At 48.3% G+C, this 27,372-nt stretch overlaps 1 protein-coding gene across 5 annotated transcripts in view; it reads right to left on the minus strand.

The window, feature by feature from the left end:
• Positions 1-25,349, minus strand: part of TEAD1 (TEA domain transcription factor 1) — an 83,115-nt gene extending 57,766 nt beyond the window's left edge. Inside the window, exons 1-7 of one of the 5 annotated variants that reach the window (XM_060177174.1) lie at positions 25,230-25,349; positions 22,700-22,762; positions 22,548-22,610; positions 6,087-6,221; positions 4,353-4,399; positions 3,497-3,558; positions 2,816-2,940 (exon numbers count right to left, since the gene is read on the minus strand). In XM_060177174.1, coding sequence (XP_060033157.1) covers positions 2,816-2,940; positions 3,497-3,558; positions 4,353-4,399; positions 6,087-6,221; positions 22,548-22,610; positions 22,700-22,762; positions 25,230-25,343 — 609 coding nt within the window. In that variant the 5' untranslated portion in view covers positions 25,344-25,349. Of the gene's footprint in view, positions 1-2,815; positions 2,941-3,496; positions 3,559-4,352; positions 4,400-6,086; positions 6,222-7,142; positions 7,155-22,547; positions 22,611-22,699; positions 22,763-25,229 lie in introns of all 5 variants that reach the window. The other 4 variants (XM_060177176.1, XM_007521151.3, XM_060177175.1 and 1 more) reach the window with 4 other exon arrangements.
• Between the last annotated feature and the right edge of the window lie 2,023 nt (positions 25,350-27,372).

Below are 27,372 nucleotides of genomic sequence, written 5' to 3' on the forward strand. Positions count from 1 at the left end.
ATGGAGAGAGGAGGGGAAGACAGAGAGGGGAGGGAAAGACAGACACCTGCAGACCTGCTTCACCGCCTGGGAAGCGACTCCCCTGCAGGTGGGGAGCCGGGGGTTCGAACCGGGATCCTTACGCCGGTCCTTGGGCTTTGCGCCACGTGCGCTTAACCCGCTGCGCTACCGCCCAGCTCCCAAGTACTCTTTTTTTTTTCTCTTTTCTTTTAATTGCCACCAGGGTCATCACTGGGACTCAATGAATCTACTGCCTCTGTAGGCCACTTTTACCTTCCTTTTCCCCCCTTTATTTTTTGGGGGGTAAAAACAGAGAGCGACACAGAGGGGGTCAAATTAAGTAATTACTTAATTGAAAAATCATATATATATATATATATATATATATATATATATATATATATATATATATATATACTTCAAAAATATTCAAGTGCATGGGGGAGACAGCATAATGGTTATGCAAAGAGACTCTCATGCCTGAGGCTCCAAAATCCCAGGTTCAATCCCCTGCACCACCCTTAGCCAGAGCTAAGCAGTGCTCTGGTAAAAAAAGAAGATAAAGGGAGTCAGGCAGTGTAGCACAGCAGGTTAAGCGCACGTGGCGCAAAGGGCAAGGATGGTGTAAGGATCCCGGTTCGAGCCCCCGGCTCCCCACCTGCAGGGGAGTCGCTTCACAGGCGGTGAAGCAGGTCTGCAGGTGTCTGTCTGTCTCTCCCCCTCTCTGTCTTCCCCTCCTCTCTCCATTTCTCTCTGTCCTATCCAACAACGATGACATCAATAACTACAACAATAAAACAGCAAGGGCAACAAAAGGGAAAATAAATAAGTAAAAATATTTTTTTAAAAAAGAGAAGATAAAAATACATAAATAAAAAGAGAGGTTGAGGGGGGAGAGGGAGGTAGGCAGGGAAAGAGGGGAGAAGAGAGGGAGAGAGAAGTGCAGCACTGTTTTACTGCTTGAGAAGTGGCATCTCCCTTGCAAATGGGGCCTGCCATGGGGGCTTGAACCCAGGTCCTTGTATACAGGAATGTGTGAGCCCCGCGGGGTGGGAGGTACTCTTCTGGTACTTTTCCTTACGATGCCAACGTGTGTGCCAGTGACGCAGCTCACTTGGGAAGGTGACTGCTTTGCCCTAAGGGGGACTGAGGGCCAAGTTCCCAGTACACACGCAGGGCTGGCCCAGCGTCAGGGGAGGCGTGGGGGCTATGGTCTCCCTAGGTGTGCTTATCAGAAAGCCCGGAGCCGTGCAATCTGGAGAGGACAGTAAACAGACAGACAGCTGGCTGTTCTGAGGACAGGCTGACTTGGAGAGGCAGTCATAGGTGAGTGGCTAAACCTGTATGCTCAGACTGGAGAAATACGGTAACTGATGGACTTTAGGAAAAATACGTAGCTTCTGTTTTCTCATCTGTCAGACAGACTTACCCTTCCTGAGATTTCCATGAGGACAGAATGTGTTCAGAGAGGGGCCGGGTGGTGGCGCACTTGGCTGAGTGCACAGGTTACAGGGCACAAGGACACAGGTTCAAGCCCCTGGTCCCCACCTGCAGGGGGAAAGCTCCACAAATGGTGAAGCAGGGCTGCAGGTGTCTCTCTGTCTCCCCCTTCCTCTCAATTTCTGCCTATCTGTAGCCAGTAAATAAATAAAGATAACAGTAATGATAAAAAAAAAAAAAGGGCTCAGAGAGATAAAGAGCTTTGCACAGTACCAGTCACAAGACAGTGCTCTATCGTTTTTTAATTTTTTTTGGTCAAATATTTAAATTTATTTTGTATAGAGACAGAGAGCAATTGAGCGGGAAGGGAAGGTAACACCCAGCACTGTTCCAGTGCTCATGAAGCTTTCCCCCTGCAAGTGGGGGCGGGGAGCTTGAACCCAGGTTCAGGCACACTAATGTGTGTGTTCACTGGGAACTCCACTACGTAGTAGCTTAAAAGATCTATCAATTAATTAGTGGGGGGAGTCGGGCGGTAGCCCAGCGGGTTGAGCACACGTCGTGCAAAGCGCAAGGACCGGCGTAAGGATCCCGGTTCAAGCCCCCGGCTCCCCACCTGCAGGGGGGTCGCTTCACAGGCGGTGAAGCAGGTCTGCAGGTGTCTGTCTTTCTCTCCCCCTCTCCGTCTTCCCCTCCTCTCTCCATGTCTCTCTGTCCTATCCAACAACAACAATTATAATAACTACAACAACAATAAAAAAACAAGGGCAACAAAAGGGACTAAATAAGTAAAATAAATATTAAAAAAAAAATCTCTCCCCCCCCCCCACCTACCACCACTCCCCCCAAAACTCTTCCCATTCAGGTTCTCTGCCAGGCAGGTGGGTAAGGAAAAGAAGGATTTGGGCTGGGCGGCGCACCTGCTTGAGCACACATGTTACAATGTGTAAAGACCCAGGTTCAAGACCCTGGTCCCTACCTACATGGGGAAAGTTTCACAAAAGTGGTGAAGCAGGTCTCCAGGTTTCTCTCTATTTCCCCATCTCTCTCAATTTCTTTCTTCATCCAATAAAAAAATAAGTAACATTTAAAAAGAAAGAAAAGAGGGCTGGGGAGATAGCATGATGGTTCTGCAAAGAGACTTTCATACCTGAGGCTCCCAGGTTCCAGGTTCAATCCCCAGCACCACCATATACCAGAGCTGAGCAGTGCTCTGGTCTCTCTCCCCCCTCTCTCTACATCTCACATGAAAAGAAGCACAGTGTTTAAATAAAATCTAAAAATAAAGAAGAAAGAAAAGAAAAAGAAGGGTGAAAGTGGGCAGGAGTAGGAAGACCAGAGAGTCAGACAGACACAGCTCTGGGGACACACTCACCGAGTCTGGGTCTCGCTGCTGTTCCAGGAAAGCCGAGAATTCCACCAGGCGAAGTTTAGTTGTGCCGATAGAGCGGCCCTGCCAGGCGGGGACGGAGGGAGCTGGGGCAGACGCAGGCTCAAAACCTGAAAGACCGATTGTTTGTTGCCTTTAAACCCGGCCAGGAAGGAACGAAGGAACGAAGGAAGGAAGGAAGGATGGATGGATGGATGACTAAGGGGCTGGGTGGCGGTGCACCTGGTTGAGTGCACAGGTTATGATGCACAAGGACCAGGGTTTGATCCACTGGTCCCCACCCGCAGGGAGAAAGCTTCACGAGTGGTGAAGCAGTGCTGCAGGTGTCTCTCTGTCTCTCTCCATCTCTATCTCTTAATTTCTGGCTGTCCCTGCCCCAAAATAAATGAAGACACTAAAAGAATAAGAAATAAACACTAACTCAAACTCTCTCTGTGGCCATGAGGACAGAGGCACAGCCAGTCCCCCTCCCAGGGGTGATTCTGAGTGAGCCAAGCAGGCATCTGTGTCTGCATCTGTGTCTCCCACCCCCACCCCCTGTCCCGTGATCCTGAGGCTGACCAGGCTGGCGCCTTCCTGGAGGAGGAGGCTGCAAGAAGACAGCACGTGGGTGTGGAGAAAAGCAAGAAGCCCAACTCTTGGTGGCAAGGGCCCTCGGAGACTCACCTGGGATGGGGGCCGTGACCGCCGGCTGGATGGGATAGGCCTGCTGCACAAAGGGCTTGACGCTGGGGACCGAGGGGGAAAGACAGTTGGTCAGAAACTTCAGCTGTGACAGTGGTGAATCCCCAGGCCTGGCTGTGGCCTTCTTGTGTGTTCTGGATACAACCCCGCTCTTGACATGCCCTGCCGGGTTCTCTCCCCAAGGGAAAGGGGCCTACAGGGCGCTGGACCAGCACAGCCTCGTGCAAGTTTAATGGTACCAGCCGGACAGAGGTCAGCCCGACTCCCCGCGTGCCGTGATGTCTCTCTTCCTTCCCACCCGTGCTGGGAAGGAGGCCAGCTTCTACGCGAGACTTGGGATGTGCTTCCTGCTCCTACTCCAAGACAACTAGCTCCAGTTCTTTTGAGGATCTAAGGGCATGATTTCTGGTGTGCTTTTATTTATTTATTTTTGCTATTTATATCAACCTTCATAGGGTCTGCTTTTTATCCCACACTGCTCTGTTCCATTTCCCTCTGAGCATCAGTGAAACTCTGGACGCTGCCCTGACCACATGGGAAGTCGGTGTTTCATGTGGGTCATGGGGTCCCCTCAATTGCTTCTCTTGGATGATGTTCAGTACCCCCCGCACTGCAACTGCACAGGACCCGTGGAGAACAGTCTTCCTGCTTCTAGCTGAATGGCTACTAACACTTAAGCCTGTGATTCGCCTCAATAGCAACAGGAGATAGCTAGGTCTCAGACCGCATGTCTTTCCTCTTCCCAGAAGCCCTGAGATCCATCCCATCTCCCCCCCCCCCCCCATGTGGGCAGTCACCAGTCCCTTACAGCCAGAGCTGGGCCCCTCCCTAGACTTACTCTTGTGAGGATCCCGGCTGCCCAGTTTGTATCATTCCCGGCCAGAACTAGAAGGCAAAAGACAAGAGACTTCAGGACTATGAATTCACTGCAAAGCACAGCAGAGGATGTCTATGCACTGTGACCTGCTAGGCACAGAGGGTCAGACCAAACGCCGGCTGCTCAGGCGCCAGTCAAACAGAGGCTGTCGGTGCTACAGGGCCCACGTCGTCGACAGGCAACTCAGCCCCCTACCCCCCCAGCTGCGCCCCATAAAGGGGTCTCCAAGGGCAGGGACCGGGTTTTCCAGTCTCTGCCTGGAGAGCTCAGTGCATCGCAGAGGGAGCACGAAGGCTCTGGGGGCTTTATAAAGGGCCACACCCCCTTTTCCCTGTCCCTCCACCCTGTGACACCTTCTGTTCAATATTCTGCCTCCACAGCTCTCAGCACCGAGGGCCCAGCCAGGCAGTTGTCAAGGCTCAGAACAAGTAGCCAGAAGCCTCAAGAGACAGTGTAGAACCACCTTTGCTATGAGCTCCCCTCGTCCAGTCTTTTTTTTTTGCCTCCAGGGTTATCACTGGGGCGCGGTGCCAGCACTATGAATCCACTGCTCCTGGTGGTCAGTTGAGAGAGAAGGAGGAGATAGAGAGGGAGAGACAAAGATAGACGCCTGCAGACCTGCTTTGCTGCTTGTGAAGCTTCTCCTTGTAAGTGGGGAGCCGGGGGCTTGAACCCAGATCCTTGAGCTTAGTACTACATAAGCTGAACTGGATGCATCACTGCCCTCCAGTCTTTTGGTGGCTTCTGGAGAGGCAGTTGGTTATGAGTAGACAGTCCTGGAGTACATTTCGGCCTTCACAAACTATAGGATTATGACCAAGTTACCTTTTTTTAAAGACTTTTTTAAAAAAATATTTTATTTATTTATTAATTAATGAGAATGACAGGAAGAGAGAGAAAGAACCAGACATCACACCGGTACATGTGCTGCTGGGGGTTGAACTTGGGACCTCATGCTTGAGAGTCCAGTGCTTTATCCATTGCGCCACCTCCTGGGTCACGACTTTTTTTTTTTTTTTTTTACTGATTCATGAGAATTGATAGGAGAAAGAACCAGATATCACTCTGGTACATGTGCTGTCGGGGATTGAACTCAGGACCTCATGCTTGAGAGTCCGATGCTCTATCCACTGTGCCATCTCCCAGACCACTACCTAAATTCTCTTATAATACTTAGCAACTGCATCTTTCAAAGCTCAAATAAAATTTTAAAATTTCAAATAAAAGATAGTAAGAGGCATTTAAGAGTACTGTCAAGGTTTAATGAGACCAGAACACTAAGCGTCTCAGTTCTTGGTAACTACAAAAGCAGGATGGTGGTATGTTGTCCTGTGAAGGGCTAGTTGGCAGAGAGTGGCTTGAGGACACAGAAACAAGAGATGGTAAGGCAGCCAAGGCTGGCTACAAATGAGAAGGGCGCCAGGAGAGGGGATGCTTCCCACGGCTTCAGGGACTACAGGCTTCTTCCTCTTCCTATACTCTCTCCTCCTCCAGCTTCCTTCCACTGTTTCTCTAGCTCCCTGTCTCCCTTCTTTAACCACTCTGCACCCAGCACTCGTTCCCCAAAGTGGTCTTTGCCCTGTTACTCGGGTCTGGCTTGGGTGCCGGGAAGTGCCAGGTGGAGGCTCTGGCTGACCCACGGAGGCCCCACGCCCCCCGAGGCCGGTGGCGGCTCTGGGTTTGGCTGTGACTCACCGCTGGCGCCCCCGGGAAGGTGGGGCGTGGAACCCCCGGCAGCCCCAGCTTGTTGTGGATGGCAGTGGCCGAGACGATCTGGGCTGAGGACATGGCGGCCATGTGCTGCAGGGCCTTATCCTTGGCGGTCTGATCCTTGAAGGTGACAGTGACACGCGGACTTAATACACAACACAGGGCTACGGGGCAGCCCAGACAGCACAGCCAGGAGCACAGACTAAAATACAGAGCCACAAAGGGGGCTGGGAAAGCAGACATGCACAGACCAACAGACACAGCCAGAAGGCTCAAAACATACTCGGCCTACCAGAACTCGGAACATCTACTGAGGAGACTCAGTAGTCAGGCTTTGCTTTTATTTACTTGCTTTATTTTATTTTTTTTAAATTCACTTCCCAATAGAATGTAAAACCTCTGTGTAGAGGGGACAACCTGTGTCTTTTTCCAACGTCCAGAGGGAGATTTTTTTTCCTTTGAGTTAACACCCTCAAGGAAGGAAAGAAAGGAAGAAAGGAAGAAAGGAAGAAAGAAAGAAAGAAAAAAAAAAAGAAAGAATGAAAGAAAGAGGTCTTGCTTAAAAGCACAGAGATGGGGAGAGAAGGGAGGGGGAAACATGGCAGTGGGGCTGGGGTAGGACCAGACACAGAGTGGGGTCCTAGCCGTGTGTGTGTGTGTGCGCGTGTGTGTGTGTGCATGCGCGTGTATGTAAACAGGGTGTGAACAGGGGCCACAGTTGGGGGCCATGCTGGGCCAGGAAGCCTGAGGACACCAGGTGAGGGCAGCTAGGAAGCAGCAGGGCGGCAGGCGCTCTCGGACCAAGCGGCATGCTGGCGGGGCACATGCGTCTCAGACAGCCCTGCAGAGGCTCTAGGGAGGGGCCACGTGGATCCTCTCTCAAGTTGAGGGCACAGGGGCTGCTACAGAGAAGTGGTACATGTAGCCTCTTGCTAAATGGGTCTTCTCTAGAAAAGCCAAGGATGATGACACAAAGCTAGCCAAAAAGTCTGCCAAGCACAGCTAAAAATACAAAATACTCAACTTGGTGACGATACTTACCATGCTTGTTACCTGGATACAATGATAAACACATTTGTTAAAAGGTTTGCGTACAAAGGCAGGCTTATTTTTCTTCTCCAGTTAAGTGTGTATGTGTATATATATATATATATATATATATATATATATACACACACACATATATATATGTATGTATACAAACAAATAATACCCGGGAACAATACAACGTGTAAGAATGTGGGTTGATCTCTCTTTCCACATCTCAGGAGGAATGTCTGACCGCAAAGTGCTTGATCTAAGAGGGCAGCGGCACTGAGGGCAGGTGGTTCTGGGTTCCAGCAGGTGGGTCTATACAATCTATCCCAGGTCCAGACTCCACCGTGAAGGAGGGACAAAGGGGGGGGCAGAATTAGAAGGGTACCGCTTAGAGTTGCCCTTCAGAATTCAGATAAGGAGCGAAAGCCGGGGGAAGCTTCAGACTAAGACAGAATCCCAGCTGAGAAGTGGCTTCGAGGCTCACAGATGTACCCAAAGGTGATGAATGAAGTGCTAAGAGAAGCCTAAAAGAAAAGAAAAGCCTCACATATCGACTAGGCACTTCTACACTTTAATGAGTTCTTATCTTATGTTAGGCTTTTCTCTGGGTCTCAACTGAAGTGAGACTTAGGGAGGCGTATGGCCATTATCAGCGTCTGCAAAGGCCTGTGCTGGTGCCAGGTAAAAGGATCCTGGAAGCTTGTGGGACCCCTGACCCCCAACAGAACAGACCCCCAGACAGCTAGTGATGCTCCTGCTGCCTCTGCTCAGGAGGTGTCCTGTCCCAGCAAACGTTTGGATCGAGTGCTATCTTCCTCATGTGCACTTCCTCCCATGCTTCTAAGTCCGATGTTTTATCTACTGCACCACCACCTGGACCACTTATCCTCCCTGTCCAAGCTCAGAGGCCAAGGATGCCAGGTAAAAAGATAAATCTTAAAATAATGATAACAGGCGCTAGGTGGCGGTGTACCTGGTTAAGCGCACACACTGCAGTGAGCAAGGACCTGGGTTCAAGCCCCTGGTCCCCACTTGCAGGGAGGGGAAAAGTTTCACAAGGGTTGCAGGTGTCTCTCTGTCTCCCCCTCACCTCTCAATTTCTCTCTGTCTCTACCCAATAATAAATAATTAAGGTTAAAATAATAATAAATAAAAGTTTTAAAAATGAAAAATCTTGCAGTTGGGGGGAATTTTGTAATAAACTGGGCATATGAAGATAGCATAATGGTTCTGCAAAAGACTTTCTTGCCTGAGGTTCCAAGATTACAGGTTCAATCCCCAGCACCACCATAAACCAGAGCTGAGCAGTGCTCTGGTCTTTCTCTCTGTGTATCTCTCTCTCTTCTTAAAAAAATATTTTAAAACTCAAATGGGCGTGTGCCAGTATGCAGAGACCTCAGTGCCAGTCAAGCTGCTCTTAGCAGGGTCTGTCATTTCCAACAGTGAACAGAAAACACAGCTCCACCCCCTCTGTCAAGAGCGCCTTGACATCACTGCAAACTACTCGGTTTCTCTTTAGACTCCAGTCCCCAAGCCACTTAACCTCTAATGAGGGGTTTTAAAAACTCTTGAGGTGATTTCTGAAACTGAAGTAATGGCACAGGTATGACCACAGGCGCCTTCAGGGGCCACAGGGAACAAGCCTTACAGCTTCTCCAGGGCCCAGTCTAGAACGCAGACCTTTTGAGGAATAACTACAAAAGGGCCCTGGGCTGGGCATCTAGATCAGAAACACACCCCAGGACTCCTCCTGGGACTCTGGGGTGGGGGTGTTTACGACATGTGGACAGGATGTGCGTCAAAAGGTCTGCCCCCAGTGAAAGTGCCCACGTGCACACCTGGGGAGGGGACTCAGGAGTTCCAAGCCCAGCCCCCAACGGAAATGAACTCAGCTATGGCTCCAGACCTCACCCTCTCGCTACGGAGTCGCTTCAAATGTCTCTCCCTTTGCTGGAAAAGCTCTATAAGATGCTCACATAGTTCCTCTTCCCACGGGCCAACGAGAGCAGGAGAGAGGCCAGAGCTGTTGCTGTTTGCTATACAGCTTCAGAGTGGTCTTCCGGGTTATTAGGGCAGGGTTTCTCTAGCCTATCACTCAGTACTCTATACCGAGTTCCCAAATAGATACATAAATAAATAAGGCGAAAGTTCAAAAGGAGAGGAACAAAGTCAACCACTTCCAAAGCACCAGCTTATCTGAGGGTGTTAAAAGGTGTACCGTTCGAGAGAAGCCTGCAGACCTGGTTCCAAACCTGCCTCAGCCTGACGTGAGTGTATTACCTTGGGCAAAAGCCATCTAACCACGTTCTCATTTTTCCCCCAACTAGAAAGCAAGGACTTGCCTTTTATTTCTGAAAGCCTTCTGGTATTTATAACTATGAGCATTGAGGAACACAGTGAGAAAATATGTCTCAATACATATAGCCAAGAAACACCACTACTGGTGGTTTAAAAGAGAGAGAGAGAGAGAGAGCTAGATGTTAAGATCTGGGCAGCTCTCAACCACTGGTGGTTTAAAAAAAGAAAAAGATAGCAAGATGTTAAAAATTTGGATAGCTCTCAACCACTGTCCTAGTAGAGAGAAAGCCACGTGAAGGAGGAATTTTCTCTCAAGTAGAGGTTCTTTCTGTACTTGACCTATTTGAGACTAGGCAATTTTCTGCAAATGGACTAAAATGTCTGTTCCAGCGATTTCCTACCTATTGTAGTAGACACTCTGACTACTCTTTAATTTGTCACAGCTGCCTTTTATCTATGATAAACATTCAGAAATTAGCAGGACTAATTAATTTCTTTCCCCTTAAAATCAAAGGTAGCTCTGTAGATAATAGGCTTCCCCAGGGATATTTCAAAATCAGAAGAAAGAGACTCCCACTTATCCTGAAACAGGAGGCAGAAGGATGCGAGCCGTGAGTTCAATGGGAGGATCTCTAAACTGTTGTCTGCAGTCCAGAGACAGCTGCCTGGCCTGGTGGGGTGGGGGGTGGGGGGGAGATGGAGCTGTGTCAGACCTGAGCAAATTGCTTCTGTGTGTCACTCGAGTCTCCCCACTCACGCCCAGCCTAAAGGGGAAGGGAGGCAGGCTACTGAAATAGTTCAAGTTCAAGTCCATTTAAACATATACGCCACCTCTGTATGCCCTATTCATTTCACTCTGAGGTGTTTTCACACCAACATTTCTGAGATGTGGCTGTGATTTACAAAGGAAGAGCATACTACGCTATCTTGAAAAATCTTTATGTGGGGGGGGGGGTGGGGGGTGGGGGGTAAGGATAACATAATGGTTATGCAAGGAGACTCTTGTGCTTGAGGCTCCAAAGTCCCAGGTTCAATCCCCTGCACCACCGTCAGCCAGAGCTGAGTAGCCCTCTGGTAAAAAAAAGAGAGGAAGAGAGGAAAGAAGGAGAGCTTTATGTCAATACTGAGTCACAGTGTCTTCAAATTACAGGAACTGCAACATATGTGTGGGCGATACATGTTCTCTGTGAATCAGAAACGTATGTAACAGGGAGAAGCCAGGCAACTTCACGCTGACTTTTAGCCTTTTGTCTCTAAGATAACAAAGGAGGCCACAAAAAGAAAACAAAACAAAAAAAAATAGTGACATGTTTGCTGGTCGTGGAAATAGCTCAAGCTACTTCCTGCATGCCCCAGGCTCCTGGTTCGATCCCTAGCACTAGCTACCCTTCATATATAATGAAAGCATGCCTGGGAAGTGGGGAAGAGAAAGTCAGATCTCTTCTCTCTGAACTCTAACCTGTGTTTGACCTGGAAGGCATAAAAGCGATTAGGGAGCAGGGAACACAGCTTCAGACTGCTGACAGAGGCAACAGGAGGAAGGAGCCTGGAGCATGAGAGGAGAAAGACACAGCAGCCCAACTCGGGGCTTACGTCTTGTCACCCCCCCTCCTCTCCTTGCTGTCCGATTTCCTGCAAACCACCCTACTACTGGCCTTCACTAGCTCTCCTACCCAGGGCCCAGCAGGCTGCGTCAGGCAAAGAAAGCCAGCACAGAGTCCTTCAAGCTATCGGTGTGATGACACAAACAGGCTTTCACCTTTCTTTTAAAGATTTTTTTATATTATATCTTATTTATTTATTTTCCCTTTAACTGCCCTTGTTGTTTTATTGCTGTAGTAACTGTTATTATTGTTGTTGTTATTGATGTCGTCATTGTTGGATAGGACAGAGAGACATGGAAAGAGGAGGGGAAGACAGAGAGGGGGAGAGAAAGACAGACACCTGCAGACCTGCTTCACCGCCTGTAGAGTGACACCCCCCCCCCCCCGCAGGTGGGAAGCCGGGGGCTCGAACCAGGATCCTTGAGCGGGTCCTTGCGCTTTGCGTGCTTAATCCACTGCACTCCCGCCCGGCTCCTGTCTTTCATCTTTCATGGTGCACAGCAAGCCAGGCTCTGCACGCTGGCTGCCTCCTTTTTCTGGCTGAAATGTACACAGTGTTTACATCCAACATACATGGCAGGAAGGCAGCTGTGTCACAGACACACACACGCGGTCAGTGTAGTCTCGCTTCAAACTTGAGGGTGGTTTATGGCCCCATGTCTAGCTCCTCCTTCCCTCCTCTGCTTCCCCTGGTTCGTGTTATTCTAGGAAATCAACGATCTCACTACTGACCATAAACGAACTGTAAAGCTAATAAAAAAGGTGGTGTGCTTGCATGTCTGCTATTATGGCTGTCCATGACATACTGATGAACACCATACTAAATCAATATATTCCTGTCTACTCAGGGGTCATCGCTGCAGAATCTACACATAGAAACTCCAATCGAATGTTCTCACATGGAAGCCCGTCATCCATCAGGGAAAATATGTACGGTCAAAAACAGGCCACTGATTAAAAAACTCTTGATGCCTACTAAAATGTTTCTCCCTCCATAAAAAAAAAAAGAAAGAAAGAAAGAAAGAAAGAAAGAAAGAAAGAAAGAAAGAAAAAAAAGTACAGTGTGAGGGAGACAGTTTGCTTGCAAAATCACTTTTTCAGAAAAAGACAAAAAAAAAAAAAAAAACCAGAATACTTTCCTAAAAAGTAATTTTGCTGATGTTGTTTCTAATCTTGCACTATGCAGACCCACATGACCTCTGTGATTATTAGCTGTAGCCCCAGAACAGATCAACAACACGAAAGCCCATGATGCTTTTGGAGAAGCAATGAAGGGGCGCTTGAATTTTTCTAGCCATGATCTCTAATTTGCTTATTACTAGAAAAAGCAGGATGAAACACAAAAGGGGGCTGTTTCGGTCAGGCGGCAGCTAATGTCTAGAAAAGAGGCCACATTCAGACTTCTCCTGACTTGCCGTCTAATGAGTAGCAATTAATTCATCTCACTGTTATTTCCAAATGCCAAAGACTCCATTCACATCAAAGGGAAAAAAAAATTCTCAAGGCTTTTTACCATTGTTCCCGTTTAAATGTATTGAGCTATATTTAGTATTTTATAATTGCCAATAATGTTTCATTTAATTCAGAGGTGGGGTTTTGGCATCATAAAGGAATGGAGATGAGGAACTCTGCATTGCTGTAGGTGTACCAGACAGCATTATCCCAGGAAGCTGGGATTTAAGACAGTAAATGTCCAGCTGGATGTTAGAGAGGAGGAGACCTCTTTCTGACTTTACCCTTTGCAGAGGTGACAGCAAGAGGCAGGAATCAGGCCTCCCCTAAGAGGCTACGGGAACCCAAGTTGACTACAGACTCAACTTTAGCCCTAAGTGAGACACTAGCTGTCTGTCTGTCTGTCTCCCTCTCCCTCTCCCATTTCCTCTGCTTAATTCACACATACAGACACGGTGAAGAGGACTCAGCAGGACTGCGTGGTGGCACTCACAGCTGAGCGCACGTTACCATGTGCGAGGACACAGGTGCGAGCCCCCACAGGGGGTGTGGGAGAGTTTCATGAGAGGTGAAGCAGGTCTGCAGGTGTCTTCTTCCTTCCTTTAATTTTCTTTCCTTTGCCTCCCTCTCTCTCTCTCTCTCCTTCCTCAGTCCTCTCAAATCAAATGGAAAGAAAAAGAAATTGCCACCAGGAGGAGGGGATTCACAGTGCTGGCACTGAAACCTAGTGCTAACTATGGTGACAATAAATAAAGAAAGAAAAAGAAGAGAGAGAGAGAGAAAGAAAGAGAGAGAGAGAGAAAGAGAGAGAGAGAGGAGGGTCCAGTCAAGGAAACCAATGAAAAAACTTCTCAATCAAGCCAGAGAAGGGAGCCCTTGTCACTGCCCAGGTCTCTGGGAGTAGGCGCTAGGGCAGCATGTATAGATAAGAGTTTGGGCTGTAAGGTCAGGTAGCTTCGAGATGAAATTCAGACGTGTGACCTTGGGCAAGTCACGTAGCCATTCTGCGCCTCTGCTCGCTCACTTCAATGCCCATGTTCAGGACTGCTTTGGGCACGGCATCAAGCACTCAGAACCTTGCCCGCAGCACCGCCACTTGGAGTCTCTTCGGGGCTCAATCCTGCTCAAGACTGAAGTGCTAAGCGCTCTGGTCTTAGTCACATACTCTTTGGAATCAATGTTGTTCCCAGGCATTGTCTAATTAAGAATGTGATTTCTCTAGGAAGGGATAACAATGGAGAACAAATCTGTTTCTCTAGTCTTTAAAACAAGAAACTCCAGACACAGGCTCAAGTCACAGAAAAAGTTCAATGTCTCCAGTCCTCTGCTAACATTCTAAGATGTTTCACCACACAACTAAGGAGTGGGTTCTTATTCCCTCACACCCTGGCAGGAGAATGAACTGTCTCTGATCTCTTCGTTCTAATCTGATTAAATTAAAAGCAAGGTGATGAAAATGTCCTCGAGGAGAGAGGGCACATGTCACGAATACAAAAGATATCCTTGAAGATGGGGAATACTGGGAAAGGTCGTGTATCGTTTCCCAGATCATAAGACGGACGGGTGCTGGCACTAAGATGAAGACAGTGGTTATCTCAAGGGGTCCGGTGCTTGGTCTGCTAACAGTTAATTCTCGAGGGGCAAAGTGGGGGGCGGGGAGACCACGCAGCAGAGTGCCACTGTGTGAACTGAAGCCTATTTTTCCTGTGGACAGGCCCATTTCTGCTTGGAATCAGCGGTGTTGACTTAAGCAGTGACCCTCCCCCCCCAAGAGAATTAAATTAATTTGAACTTTAAGGGCTCGGCTTATTGGAAGAGATGGCAGACTGGGAAAGAATGCTTCACTCAAAAGTTAACTCTCAAAGACCATGAGGGCTAGAATGGCCCCAGGGAGTGCACTGAGCTCCGAAATTAATCCCAATGACTGAACACAGTCAGAATCTCAGGCTTTGTCTGCTTCACTGGGATAAAGCACTGTCAGCAAGTACAGGCTACCCCCCAAAATCACAGACTGCCACAGCTTGGACTGACTAAGATACATTTCTGCTGAGGTTAGGGCAGACGGAGACTTCTTTCCTCTTTGCACTGTCTGGACTCATACTCTCACCAGAATACACTCAGAGGGCAGTGGAGCCTCGGGTTAAGAGCTAGGACTGGCATAAGGATCCCGGTTTGAGCCCCGGCTCCCCACCTGCAGGGGGGTCGCTTCACAGGCGATGAAGCAGGTCTGCAGGTGTCTGTCTTTCTCTCCCCCTCTCTGTCTTCCCCTCCTCCCTCGATTTCTCTCTGTTCTATGGCACCAAGCCCCAGTGATAACCCAAGAGGCAAAAACTAAACAAAACAAAACCACGCTCAGGGACTCGGGGCCAGAAAGTGGCAGCTTGGGCCGTCTTCGCTAGAAGATGATGGTCCACAGTGCTGTGACGGCTGCAGAGTTTGGCCGCGACTCAAATAAAGAACGGCCTTCCATGTGGTCTGGGAGACGGCAAAGTGGATAAAGCACTGGACTCTCAACTATGAGGTCCCAAGTTCAATCCCTGGCAGCACATGTACCAGAGTGATGTCTGGTTCTTTCTCTCTCACGCCTATCTTTCTCACTAATAAGTAAATAAAATAAAATCCTAAAAAAGAAGAAGAGAAGAAGAAGAAGAAAAGGATGACCTTCCTACAACTAACAGAAAGAAGGATGCCTTTTCTATATGAGTTCATAGTCATGATGAGCTCAGTCGTTAATGCTATACAATTTTTTCCGAAAGGCCCCGGTACATACTCTTCAAGATTTGATAAGGACAGGACCTTTAATATTTTATTTATTTATGTACTGGACAGAGACAAAGAAGGGGAATGGGGAAGACAAGAGGGAGAGAGAGGCGACGGAGAGACACCCGCAGTACTGCTTCACCACTGGAGAAGCTTCCCCCTCAAGTGGAGACTGGGGACCTGAACCTTGGTCCTTGTGTATTTTAACGTGTGCGCTCAAGCAGGCGCACCTCCACCCAGCCCCAGGATAGGACTTACAGGTGTAACTTAATTCTTTAAAAATAATGAGGTTCCCCAGCTCATCTGAGTGAAGTACTGAATACAGAGAAACAGTTCTCAAGTTGCAGGCCACTTTCAACACCAGACCACACAAAATAGTGTCAAGCCGCCTGCTGCCTCTCATTGCTCAAATCAGTTTCCAGTGAGAGACTGAACGAAGGGAGAGGGCGAGATGAAACGCAGTCAGAGAGGCTGATGGGGGTGGCACAGCTGTGACGCCAGACCCCAGGGAGGCCCTTAGCACCCTTGCAAGTGCTTAGCTCACGTTCCAGAGACCTGCGGACCATTCTAAGTGTATGGCTCTATTTTCTGAGTTAGTACTAGAATTACGTCTTGGCCTCAGAGCTGTAGGTCATTTTAAATCTACTCGTCTTCATGAAATCAATCTTTTCTGGATAGTGCAAACATTGAGAGTGTGTGTGTGGGGGGGGGGGGGGCGGGCAGATAGCATAATGGTTATGCAAAAGCCTCTCATGCCTGGCGGCTCCAAAGTCTCAGGTTCAATCCCTCAATCATCATAAGCCAGAGCAGAGCAGTGCTCTGGTAATATAATAGTAATAATTAATTAATTTATTAAAAAAGAAATTGCAAACTTGAGTATTTAATGTTCTTTTCTACATGGTTTTACTTGCTACAGTTTAAATTTCAGGACAAAAGTGACAGCACACTGTGACCACCATACTCCGCTAATGCTCACGACTCTAAGGCAGACGAGATCATGTAGCCCACAGACCACAGTGTATGGCCTGTAAGACCATCTCGTCTTGCCTTGCCAGGGTAACCGCATTTCAAAATGCATGGAATCCAGGAGCTATTTTCATAAAAACACTAAGTGCTAATTTTCAAGCTAATGATTCTGTCTGGTCCACCAATGAGGACATAAGTACCTGAGTGGCCCCAGGCAAGAAAAAAAAAAAGTTTCCCATCACTGCTTTGAGATCCCAACTTTTTTATTTATTTATTCCCTTTTGTTGCCCTTTTTCTTTGTTGTTGTTATTGTTGTCGTCGTTGTTGGATAGGACAGAGAGAAATGGAGAGAGGAGGGGAAGACAGACGGGGGAGAGAAAGACAGACACCTGCAGACCTGCTTCACCGCCTGGGAAGCGACTCCCCTGCAGGTGGGGAGCCGGGGGCTTGAACTGGGATCCTTATGTCGGTCCTTGCGCTTGGTGCCATGTGCGCTTAACCTGCTGCGCCACTGCCTGACTCCCCGAGATCCCAACTTTTAACAGGCTAAGTAAGGTATGAGGATCTGGAGCGGGTGTGCTTGGCAGAGTGCACGTGCTACCGTGAATGAGGACCCGACCCGGGTTCAAGCCCCGGTCCCCACCTACAAGGGGGAAGCTTTACCAGTGGTGGAACAGTGCTGCAGGTGTCTCCTCCCCCTTGACTCCTCTCTATTGCCCTCTATCCCTACAAAAAAAGGAAAAGGCGGCCAGGTGGTGGCGCTCCTGATTGAGCGCACATGTTAGAATGCAGGAGAACCTGGGTTTGAGCCCCTGGTCCCCACCTGCAGGAGGAAAGCTTTGCTAGTGTTAAGGTGGGGCTGGCTACAGGTGTCTCTCTCCCTGTCTCCCCCTTGCCTCTCGATTTCTGTCTGTCTCTATCCAATAAATAAAGATAATTTAAATTAAAAGAAAGAAAGAAAAAGAGAACCAAAGAACCAAACAAACAATGACGGAGTCCTGTGAGCACTGAGCCCCAGCAATAAACTTGGCGGGGGGTGTACACAGAAGAATGAAAAGCTGCACTCATGACCCAGTCACAGATGGTGATGAGGACCACGAGCCTCACAGACCAAGCTGGGTGTGCACCCCGCCCTGGTCCAGCCTGCAGTCCTCCCACGCAGACACTGGAAGCAGTCCCTGAGTTAAGTCTCCCTACTCCATCTTTGCTCCCTCCTAACTATCTTGGGAAAATGGATGGAGAGCTCTGCCCAGAATGTTAAGTTTGAACAGGCTCCAAGTGCCCTGTGCATCCCTGGACCCACAGAGAAACCTGACACCTCAGTGGGAGGATTCAAGACTTTCTCACTGGGCTCCTCACTCCTCACTTCCCAAGCCCTGCCTCCACCTAGGTGTTCTCCCTGGTTGCTCAGAGCCTCCCCCTCCTCCCCACCTCTGGGAAATCTGTTGCCTCCCTCTACGTCTGACGTCTGAGGCTCTCTGTGATTCTCCCATACTCAAAAGTAAACATTCTTTTCACTCTATATCGTCACTGATCTGTTAAATTTCTTTTTCTTTTTTTTTTTTTAAGATTTTATTTATTTATTCATGAGAAAGGAAGAGAGAGAGAAAGAACTAGACATCACTCTGGTACATGTGCAGCCAGGGATTGAACTCGGGACCTCATGGTTGAGAATCCAATGCTTTATCCATTGCACCACTTCCTGGACCACGATTTCTATTCCTTTTTTTTTTTTAAGTATGTATACATAAAATATTTTTCTGTTGTTACTTTCTAGGGACTGTCATTTCCTATCCATCCATCTATCTATCCATCTATCTATTCTGCCGCCAGGGTTAGGCTGGGTTATTACTGTTGTTATTGATGTCGTTGTTGGATAGGACAGAGAGAAATGGAGAGAGGAGGGGAAGACAGAGATGGAGAGATAAAGACAGACACCTGCAGACCTGCTTCACCGCCTGTGAAGTGACTCCCCTGCAGGTGGGGAGCCGGGGGCTCGAACCGGGATCCTTATGCCGGTCCTTGTGCTTTGTTCCACCTGCGCTTAACCAGCAGCGCTATGTGAAAACTTTTTATTAAAGTTAGTCATTTTACAGAAGTGGAAGTTCACACACCCATGGCTGAGCTGGCCCCAGCTGAGCAGCTGCTGTTAGCAGAAGCCGAAAGCCGAGTTCTAGAAGGACTTAGTGCTTCACGCCGAGGATGGCTCTTTTGCGACTGTGGCGTGGAAAGGAGCACTCTCTCCTTGAGTCTGTGTTCCTCCAAGGAACGGGGCGGAGCAGGCTATAGAACTTAGACAGCACGAATGTTCAGGGAGACGCAGAAGCTGCCTGAAGCAGCGTGCATCCCGTAAGCCTCCATCAATAAACTGTCAGAGTCCACTGCTGAGATGGGAGTGGGGTGATGGTGGTGGGGTGCGTGTCTATTAAAACACCCTTCACTCACAGATTTAAAGACTTCAAGTAAGACCTCTCTCTGAAACACAGGTTTCTTTGTACTTAAGGAAAGCTGGAAAGTTGTCAACCCAAAAATGCTGCTCACATCCTTCCCTGGGACGTCAAGAGAGGCTTGTCGGTAAAGCGCACACTTTTTCATGTCCTCTGAGGGAGGACATGAAAATGCGGACTTGGTTTCCATCCTCACCAGAGGGGCAAGACCTCTGTTCCCACACCCCCTCTCACCCCTGACCCCCCGAGAAAAGAAAAGCTCTTTGATGTCTGAGCAGGTGAAGGTGAAGGCACAGACAGTGTGGCTGAGGGGAGCCTGCCCAGGAAGGTCCAGAGATGGTCAGTCACCAGCCCTCCTCTCCAGGGAAGCACTCTTCACCTTTTGAGACACTCCACAGTATCTCCTGCTGTCATGAATTCCTCCTGCCACCCTCACCGCCCACCCAGAAGCTGTCCTGATTGTCTCCTGGAACAGATGGCTTCAACTTTCCTTGGTGAGGGGGTCTCGCTGGTTGGTGTGGGAAGCCGGGGGTCAGCCTGAGCCCACAGTGAACTCGGCGAGGATGCTTGGCCTCTGCCTGCCAGACTCCAGGGCTGAACGGGGAAATGCAGGTGGAGCACTGAGGAGCCGGCTTACCCACAAGGCTAACAGACCGAGGCCTGTTCGTTCCCTGGTCGTCTTGGCTGCTTAGGAAGCAGCGGCTAAAACAGCCTTGGGAGGAAGGTGAGGGCGGCACCATCTGTGTGGATGTGTGTGCGTGTGTGTGCCAGCTGTGTGCCCACTGGGTGGTGGCACAGCAGCCTCCGCTGCTAGGGCCCCAGCAGAGCTCCCTTGCCTGCTCCCCCCCCATTACCAGTGATCAGCACAGCAGCAACTCCAAATCAGAGGCTCCAGGTTTAAAATTCACCTTAGACATAGGCCAGCGCTGTGTGTCTGGCTCCATGGAGCACGGGGGGGTGGTGGGGGGGAGATGACAGCAGAGCTACAGGTGCACAGACACCAGCCCCCCTGCTTGAAACCCTGACCGAAGGAGCAGAGAAGGGGAGTTCAGAGAGACCAGAGTTCAAAAATAAACGTATCCCTTACTAGGCTTGGTGTTTCACTCTTTTTAAATATCAGTTATTGATTTATTATTGGACAGAGAGAAATTGAGAGAGGAGGGGGAGACAGAGAGACACACCTGCAGCCTTGCTTCACCACTTGTGAGCTGTCCCCCCGCAGGTGGGGGCCGGGGGCCGGAGCCAGGCGGGGACCTTGCCCGCCATACTCTGTGCACTTAACCAGGTGCGCCCCCACCTGGCCCTCTTGGTCGTTTTTTGGTTATGATATTATCCATCGAAATCTGAATGAAGATGTACCAACGTGAAAGACTCTGGGGTGGGGGTGGGGGGGTTCAGGTCCTGGAACAGGACGACAGAGGAGGACCTAGTGGGGGTTGAATGGTTATGTGGAAAACTGAGAAATGTTACGCATGCACAGACTGCTGTACTTTACTGCTGACCGTAAACCACTAAACCCCCAATAAAGAGATTTTAAAAAACAATCTGAGTAAGGGGGCATGTTTCCCAGCGGAAGTGGCAAAACACAAAGAAGGCTCTGGACACATTAGCTCTTGCCCCCTGGCTCCCAAACTCTGGGGTATGTTTCTGGGTCTCCAGCCCACACTACTTTGGTTCTGTCTGCTAAACTTATCCAGCAGTGGACTTGCCTTCATATCCTCATCTACCCCCATCCCGTTTCTGTTGACTAGGGATGGGGTGGGCATGACAGGTACCGCACCTAGCATGCCCAACTGCCATTGGCTCTGCAGGAGAGACAGAATTCAATTCTCCCAGAGTGGTGCAGTCGGGCAGGAGGAAAGGAGCTCTGAGAAGATGGAGGTAGTTCTTGGAAGCTCCAATGCTGAGCCACTTATCAGAGTTGCTGGCTTTGTCTCTGTGTCCTCTTTGAGCCCTTCCCAAAGAAAACCAGGGCGGGGCTGTAGGTGGTGCAGGGGCCTTTTATTATCATTAAAAAAAAAAAAATGCAACTGTTAATTTGTTTTTTTTAAATAAAGTTTCTCTTTCCTTTTTATATTTATTTATTTATTCCCTTTTGTTGCCCTTGTTTTATTGTTGTAGTTACTATTGTTGTTGCCATTGATGTCATCATTATTGACAGAGAGAAATGGAGAGAGGAGGGGAAGACAGAGATGAGGAGAGAAAGACACCTGCAGACCTGCTTCACCACCTGTGAAGTGACCCCCCTGCGGGTGGGGAGCCAGAGGCTTGAACCGGGATCCTTATGCCGGTCCTTGTGCTTTGCGCCACGTGCGCTTAACCCGTTGCGCTACCGCCTGACTCCCACAACTGTTAATTTGTATGAGTATGTATGGCAGAACCGTTCCAATGAGGAAGAGTCTGAAAAAACACCACTTGAGGGGGAAAAAGGAAAATGTCTCCCACATCCCACAGGGACCCTTTCTGAAAAGGAGAGGTTCATTCATCACTGGCAGAGGCTCTGGAGTCTCTAGGAACCACAGGACCACACAGAAATAGAATCGTTCGTAACATCCCAGATGAAAACATGAAAATGGATGCCTGTCAACTTCTTTGTCCATCATTAAGTCATTAGTTCAGAAACAGAAAACAGAGTCAGAATTGGAGCAAACACAGGGGGTAATTACATCCACATAGAAAGGGTGGCACCTCTGGTTAAAAAAAAGAAAAAAAGCAGGGTCTAGGAAGTTATCTTAGTCTTCCAACTGCTCAGCCAGTGCAGCGAAAAGCCAGCCACCATCAGCCACACGTGCAAGCGAGCCAGCATGCTGCCCACTGCGAATGTTCCTGCCTGTCACTGCCCCAACTCCACGGCCAGCCTGGTTAGCATGGGGAGGATGGCGGGGGACTCTGGGCCGGGTCCCAGTGCCGTGGAACCATACGGTGCTTTTTTTAGACGAGAAGCGGAATTGTATTTGATGTATAGGGGAAAGAAAATCAATAAACTTGGGACTTACAAATCCATTTTTACTACAGACCTCATTTGTGCAGACTTTGCACATCTAGAGCTGAGAGTTATGCGTATGTTGTTTACTGCACATTTTAGGAAGGGGAAACTTTGTAAACGGGAATCTGTTCATGCCTCTGGTTTAGCTGGAAACAAACCTTGAAAGACTGGAAAATGAGGTACATGTGAAAAAAATTATACTTAAGTGTAAATGGAATTAATTAATCATGGATTGGATTAAGGCATTTTCCATGTCTAAGATCAATCTGGTTTTTAATGCCACACTTGAGCTTTCTGCTCTAATGCTTAGGAGCAATATTAAGTAGAGTGCAAGAAATCTGGTGGAAAATACTGTCTGAGAGGAAGACACGAAACAGATCAATTTTCCATGACTCTTCTTGAAAATGTATCAGAAGCACAAATAAGAATGATTTAAAAAAACAAAAACATTTTAAGTGATTTCATGATAACCACTCTGGAAATTATTCTGTTCAAATCAACGTGGCGTCCTAGAACTCTTTATCTTTTCCCAGCCCAGGGCTGCTTAGTGGGTAGATTAAAAAAAAAGAAACATGTCTCCATGCTCAAAAGTTATCGAGATCAGCTGCCTGCTGCATTGCATTGTTATTAGGGACACACACACACACACACACACACACACACACACACGCGCGCGCGCACGCACACACACGCGCACACACATACGCACGCACCCTGAGCTTAATGTGAGGCTAGTATAGAAACAGAGAGATTAGACACAAAGAAATGTAAACAGCTCTCACATGCGAGGAAACTAGGTTACAAGAATCCCAGCACCAGGCATGCTCCAGTCACCATGGAAAACAGGGAGTGAGATGCATAGCAACCAGGAGCAGGAAAGCAGGAAAGCGCATACCTTTAGCTTGGAATGAAAATCACGAGATTTCCTTCTGGCAAGAACCTGAATGTGACTAGACACCTGCAGGGTAGGGGAAGGGAGGAAAACAAAGGAGAAGCCTGTAACCATGGAGATGAAAAGCCCCCTACAACTGGGCAAGCCAGACGTACCTTAATGGCGGCTTGAATTTCTCGAACTTTCTTTCTTGCTAAGACCTGTATATGACTAGACACCTACATTGTTCGGGATTATGAAGGGGAACAAAAGAAAAGAAAAGAAAAGAAAAGAAAACAAAACAAAACAAAACAAAACAAAAAAACAAAACAAAAAAGGAAATCAAATATAAAATCGCTACTCCTTGCGAGGGTTTCTGGGGTGGGGGGGGGTGGAGGGAGGTTATTTGCATTTTGACAAAGCTTTGCAGTTAGGAATACAGTCCCGGCCAGACCAAGCCCCCCACCCCCACCCCCCTGCTCTAAGCTTTCAGACAGGGTCACCACTGCAGTGACTTGATTCCAGAGGAAAGTTCAAGCTGCTCTCACGTTTGTCACCCGGGAAGAGACCACGGGTAGGGGATTCAAAAAGGGGGAGCGCAGAGTTACAGCTTTAGAAGGTGAGATGAAAGGTAAATGAAAATATTTGTAGCTTCTCTCCGTATCAGGTTATCAGTGTGTGTGGGGGGGGGAGTCCCCTTTCCTCAATCCAGAAGACATGTTCTACAGAATCCAACAGCCGAGGCTGTTGCCTGTATTCTGATCTCATTCAGAGTTTTGGATTCTGTGGCAAATGTTAAAATAATGCGGGCATATAAATGAGATCTCAAAGGGATACAACGGAAAGACCCAGTTAGCAGAGTTGGGTTTGTTTGTTTGTTTGCCCTTATACATATCATTCATCCTTCCACTTTTTAGGGGTATTGACTGGGTGCCAAGTGGATTTGCACGTTATTATAAAGCAAAAAGTGTGAATATAGCCTGCCAGCCTGCCAGCCAGCCAGCCAGCCATCCTGTCAAAATCTGGGTTGAAACCCACATGGATTCGCATTGGAGAGGTATCACCAACTGCCGGGAGCCTCAAATCTCCCCAGGATGCTGGGGTGAGGAACCCAAGCCAGGCCCAGCTTCAGAAACACAATGAAGCTACTGGGTAAACAAATTTGCATCTCTCAGTGGAACTTGGTTAAATTTAGAAGAGCTCCCCAGTGGAGGGCTTGGGCACATGCCCAGAGCTCACAGACCAGCACCCAGCCAGGCCCAACACTTTCCATCAGAACTGAAATTTCAGAACCTTGCGTTAGAAAATTTAGTGACTCAGTCTGTGAAGCCATTATTTCATTTCACATATACTTTCTTGGCTCTTTTTAGTGCAAAATCTTAGATTGTTCATTTTGTCTTTAAGTTTCAGTGATTCCTTTTTTTTTTTTATTCTTCCCAATTTGCTTTTTCTTTCTTTTTTTTTCCCCCTAAAGTACAGAGAAGCAGGAACATTCCCATCCTCTTTACCCCTTCATCCAGCTCCTGTTTTTTTGGTTTTTTTTTTTTTTTTACTTGTTTTCACCCAAATTTTGCTCTATGACTGTCTGACTTGATGATGGCCGCTGTGTGGGGGTGAGGAGACTATCCCCCAGAGTAGACAATGTTCTGCCTCCTCCTCCTCCTCCTCCTCAGAGCTGTGGCAGGAGGGCACCGGCACCCCCTCAGTGCTGACTCAGCAGCGAGGCTCCAAGCTGGGGCAGATAGAGCATGCAGGGTGGGGGTGGGGGTGGGGGTGGGGGGGCCCAGGGGGGGCCCACCCCCCATCATAAACGATCATGAAAACAGCTCATCGCTGAGCAGAGAAATGGAATCTGTTGCCCAGGCGTTAGGAGACCGTAGCTGCGCCTGCCTGTATGACAGTAGTCTTTAAAATCCATGCCGTGTCAACCAGCATAGTCAATGTTAAAAATTCATCTTCTTTTGTTTCTGTTAACAGCTCCCCCGTGAGATTTCTTGGATAGATTTATTTGATCACTTTTTCTTATCTCTCTCTGTTTTGTTTTCATTTAAACATCAATTTCTCATGGACTACAGTTCTAGACTGGGCCTCAGCCTTCCATCAGAGAGGGAACCCTAACAAAGGGCCGAGAAGAATGATAATGCCCAAAGGTATTAAAGTTGTAACTTCATCATTTCAGTCACAGCCGCTACTAAGGAAAAGCCACAGGTTAAGAAGCTACAGTTCCCTGGACGTACATCATTCGGTATCTACTGTATTCAGGCCAATTCTCGAGGCTGCTGGTGTTACTTTTTCATCAGAATGATGACTGATATGTGATTGTTTCAGCGTTTGACAATGCGCACGATTCTCAACGCTTCATAGCTTGCAAGTGTGTCTGTATCTGCAGCTTTGGTTAATGCTAGCAGATGCACAGTTTGGGCAAGAAAAGCAATTCGAGATACAGTACAGGAACAGTCCGGTACACTGTCCTTAGCAGTTAGGACTTTCCCATATGTATATACAAAGAACTTTGAGGTATATCACATACTGATACGATCAGCAGTGAGACAGAGCCAATTCCAAACACCTGCACACAGACGTCCTTACAGGGAACTCCAGTGGGAGGCTCCTAGGCTCCTAGCCAAAGCACAGCCAGCCACTGCAGCCAAAAATGCCTCCTGGGCCATTCACGGACATGCACATCTTCCAGGGAGGTCTTTTTACCTGTTTCCTGGTCCTTGTCTTCCCCGTCCTGAGTTTGATGTATCTGGCTATCAGTTCATTCCTACCTGAAAGAAAGAAAAATGGATGATAAGCTAGGTCGCTTACTAAAGACATTATCAGAATTCAGAGTCAGGGACTTCCAAGTCGTAGCTATCATTTGAAGGCTAGCAAATAAAACCAGACTGACTTGCAGACATTTTACCAGGGGGCATTGGGGTGAGAGACCAACAATCTTGAGCTTCAATCAGTAACAGGCCGTCACTTCCATAAATAACAAAATACAGGGAATGATGGGTGTGCGAGTTACAGAAACAGGGTGCTGTGCAAGTTGTGGTTTCCAAATTTCGTCCTCCTTGGTAAGGAGGACTTCCCCATAGGTGAGGCCACTAAAAATCATGGACCCGAGTAGCCTGGGAGGTGGGGCAGTGGGTAAAGCACTGGACTTCAAAGCAAGAGGCTCTGAGTTTGATCCTTAGCACTGCACACGCAGAGTGATACTCTGGTCCTCTCTCTCTCTCTCTCTCTCTCTCTCTCTCTCTCCCCCCCCTCTCTCCCACTCTCATAAATAAAGGGGCACACATGAATTACAGCGCACAAGGACCTGGGTTCAAGAGGGAGAAGGAAAAGGAGAGGGACATATATGGGGGTAGTTATGTTGTCATGAGTGGCTTGGAGGGGAAGAGAGGAGTGAATCAGGAGGAAAGGGCGGGCCACTACATCTAAACGTGGACAGAAAACAACAAGGGCAACAACAAAGGGAATAAATAAATATTAAAAATGAAAAAAAAAAGGGAAAAAAAGAGTGAATTTAAAAAAAAAACAAAAAACGTGGACAGATAATTGTAGAGAAGATGGCTGGCCCATGTCTACAGCCTGAGGGGAACTGCGGTGGCGTGCAGTGGGGAGAGTGAAGACTGCAGGTGAGGACTGGGGATTTAAACTCGGGTTCTTGTGCACTGTAACACAGACGCTCAAACGGTTGTGCTACCCGCCAGGCTCCCAACTCCACCCCATCTTTTCCTTTAACGAGAACAAGGACAGGACCTAGAAGATTGTGAATTTTTTCAATTATTTATTTTTTTATTTATTACTAGACAGAGACAGAAATTGAGAGGGGAGGAGGAGACAGACAGGGAGAGAGACAGAGAGACACCTGCAGCCCTGCTTCACCACTCATGAAGCTTTCCCCCTGCAGGTGGGGACTGGGGGCTTGAACCTGGGACCTTGCACGCTATAATGTGTGCGCTCAACCGGGTGTGCCACCACCTGGCCCGGAAGGATTGTGAATTGATATAGCACAGGACTTGCATGTATGAAGTTCCAGGTGGATACCCAGTACTCCATGAGAGAGGTCTGAGAGGTGGTGGTCTCTATTTCTCAAGAATACAAATACGCCACTTGTTCTGTTCTCCTTTATTTTGAGGAAAGAAAGCTAGTCTCTTATGCACGGGACTGCTTCTCAGAAATTTGTGACAATTTTTAGACCCTCCTGCTACACATGAGTTAAAATTAGTTTACTCCTTTATGTGTCACGAGCTCTGGATAGTCTCACATCCACTCTACGGTCGTCCTTTCTCTATTTTCACTCCACGGCCTGCAGCCCAGAACTGTAGTGATGGTCCTGCTGAGGTTAAGTCCACACCCTCCCCCAGAGAAAATCTATGAGCCCCTCATCCCAAATACTTTACCTCTGTTAGTGCAGCCTAACACTGCACTCAATTTTAGGGAACCACAATAAACTGTGGTCTTTTTCCATATGGGGGGGGGGAAATATTTCATTATTTGCCTCCATGGTTATCAATGGGTCTCTGTGCCCACACTAAAAACCACTGCTCCTGTGGCCATTTTTTTTTTTTTTTTGAGCAGGACAGGGAGAAACTAAAAGGGGAAGATAGAGAGGGAGGGAGGGAGAGAGAGAGAGAGAGAGAGAGACAGACAGACAGACAGACACCCGCAGGCCTACTCCACCACTTGCAAAGCAACCCCTTGCAGGTGGGGAGCTGGGAACTCAAAACGGGGATCCTTGTGCCGGTCCCTGAACTTCACACTGTGTGCACTTAACACAGTGTGTCTCTGCCCAGCCAGAGAGGGAGAGAGAGAGGGAGGGGGAGAGAGAGAGAGAGAGAGAGAGAGAGAGATTGAT

Source organism: Erinaceus europaeus, chromosome 17 (genome assembly GCF_950295315.1).
Source record: "Erinaceus europaeus chromosome 17, mEriEur2.1, whole genome shotgun sequence".
NCBI classification, from domain to species: domain Eukaryota; kingdom Metazoa; phylum Chordata; class Mammalia; order Eulipotyphla; family Erinaceidae; genus Erinaceus; species Erinaceus europaeus.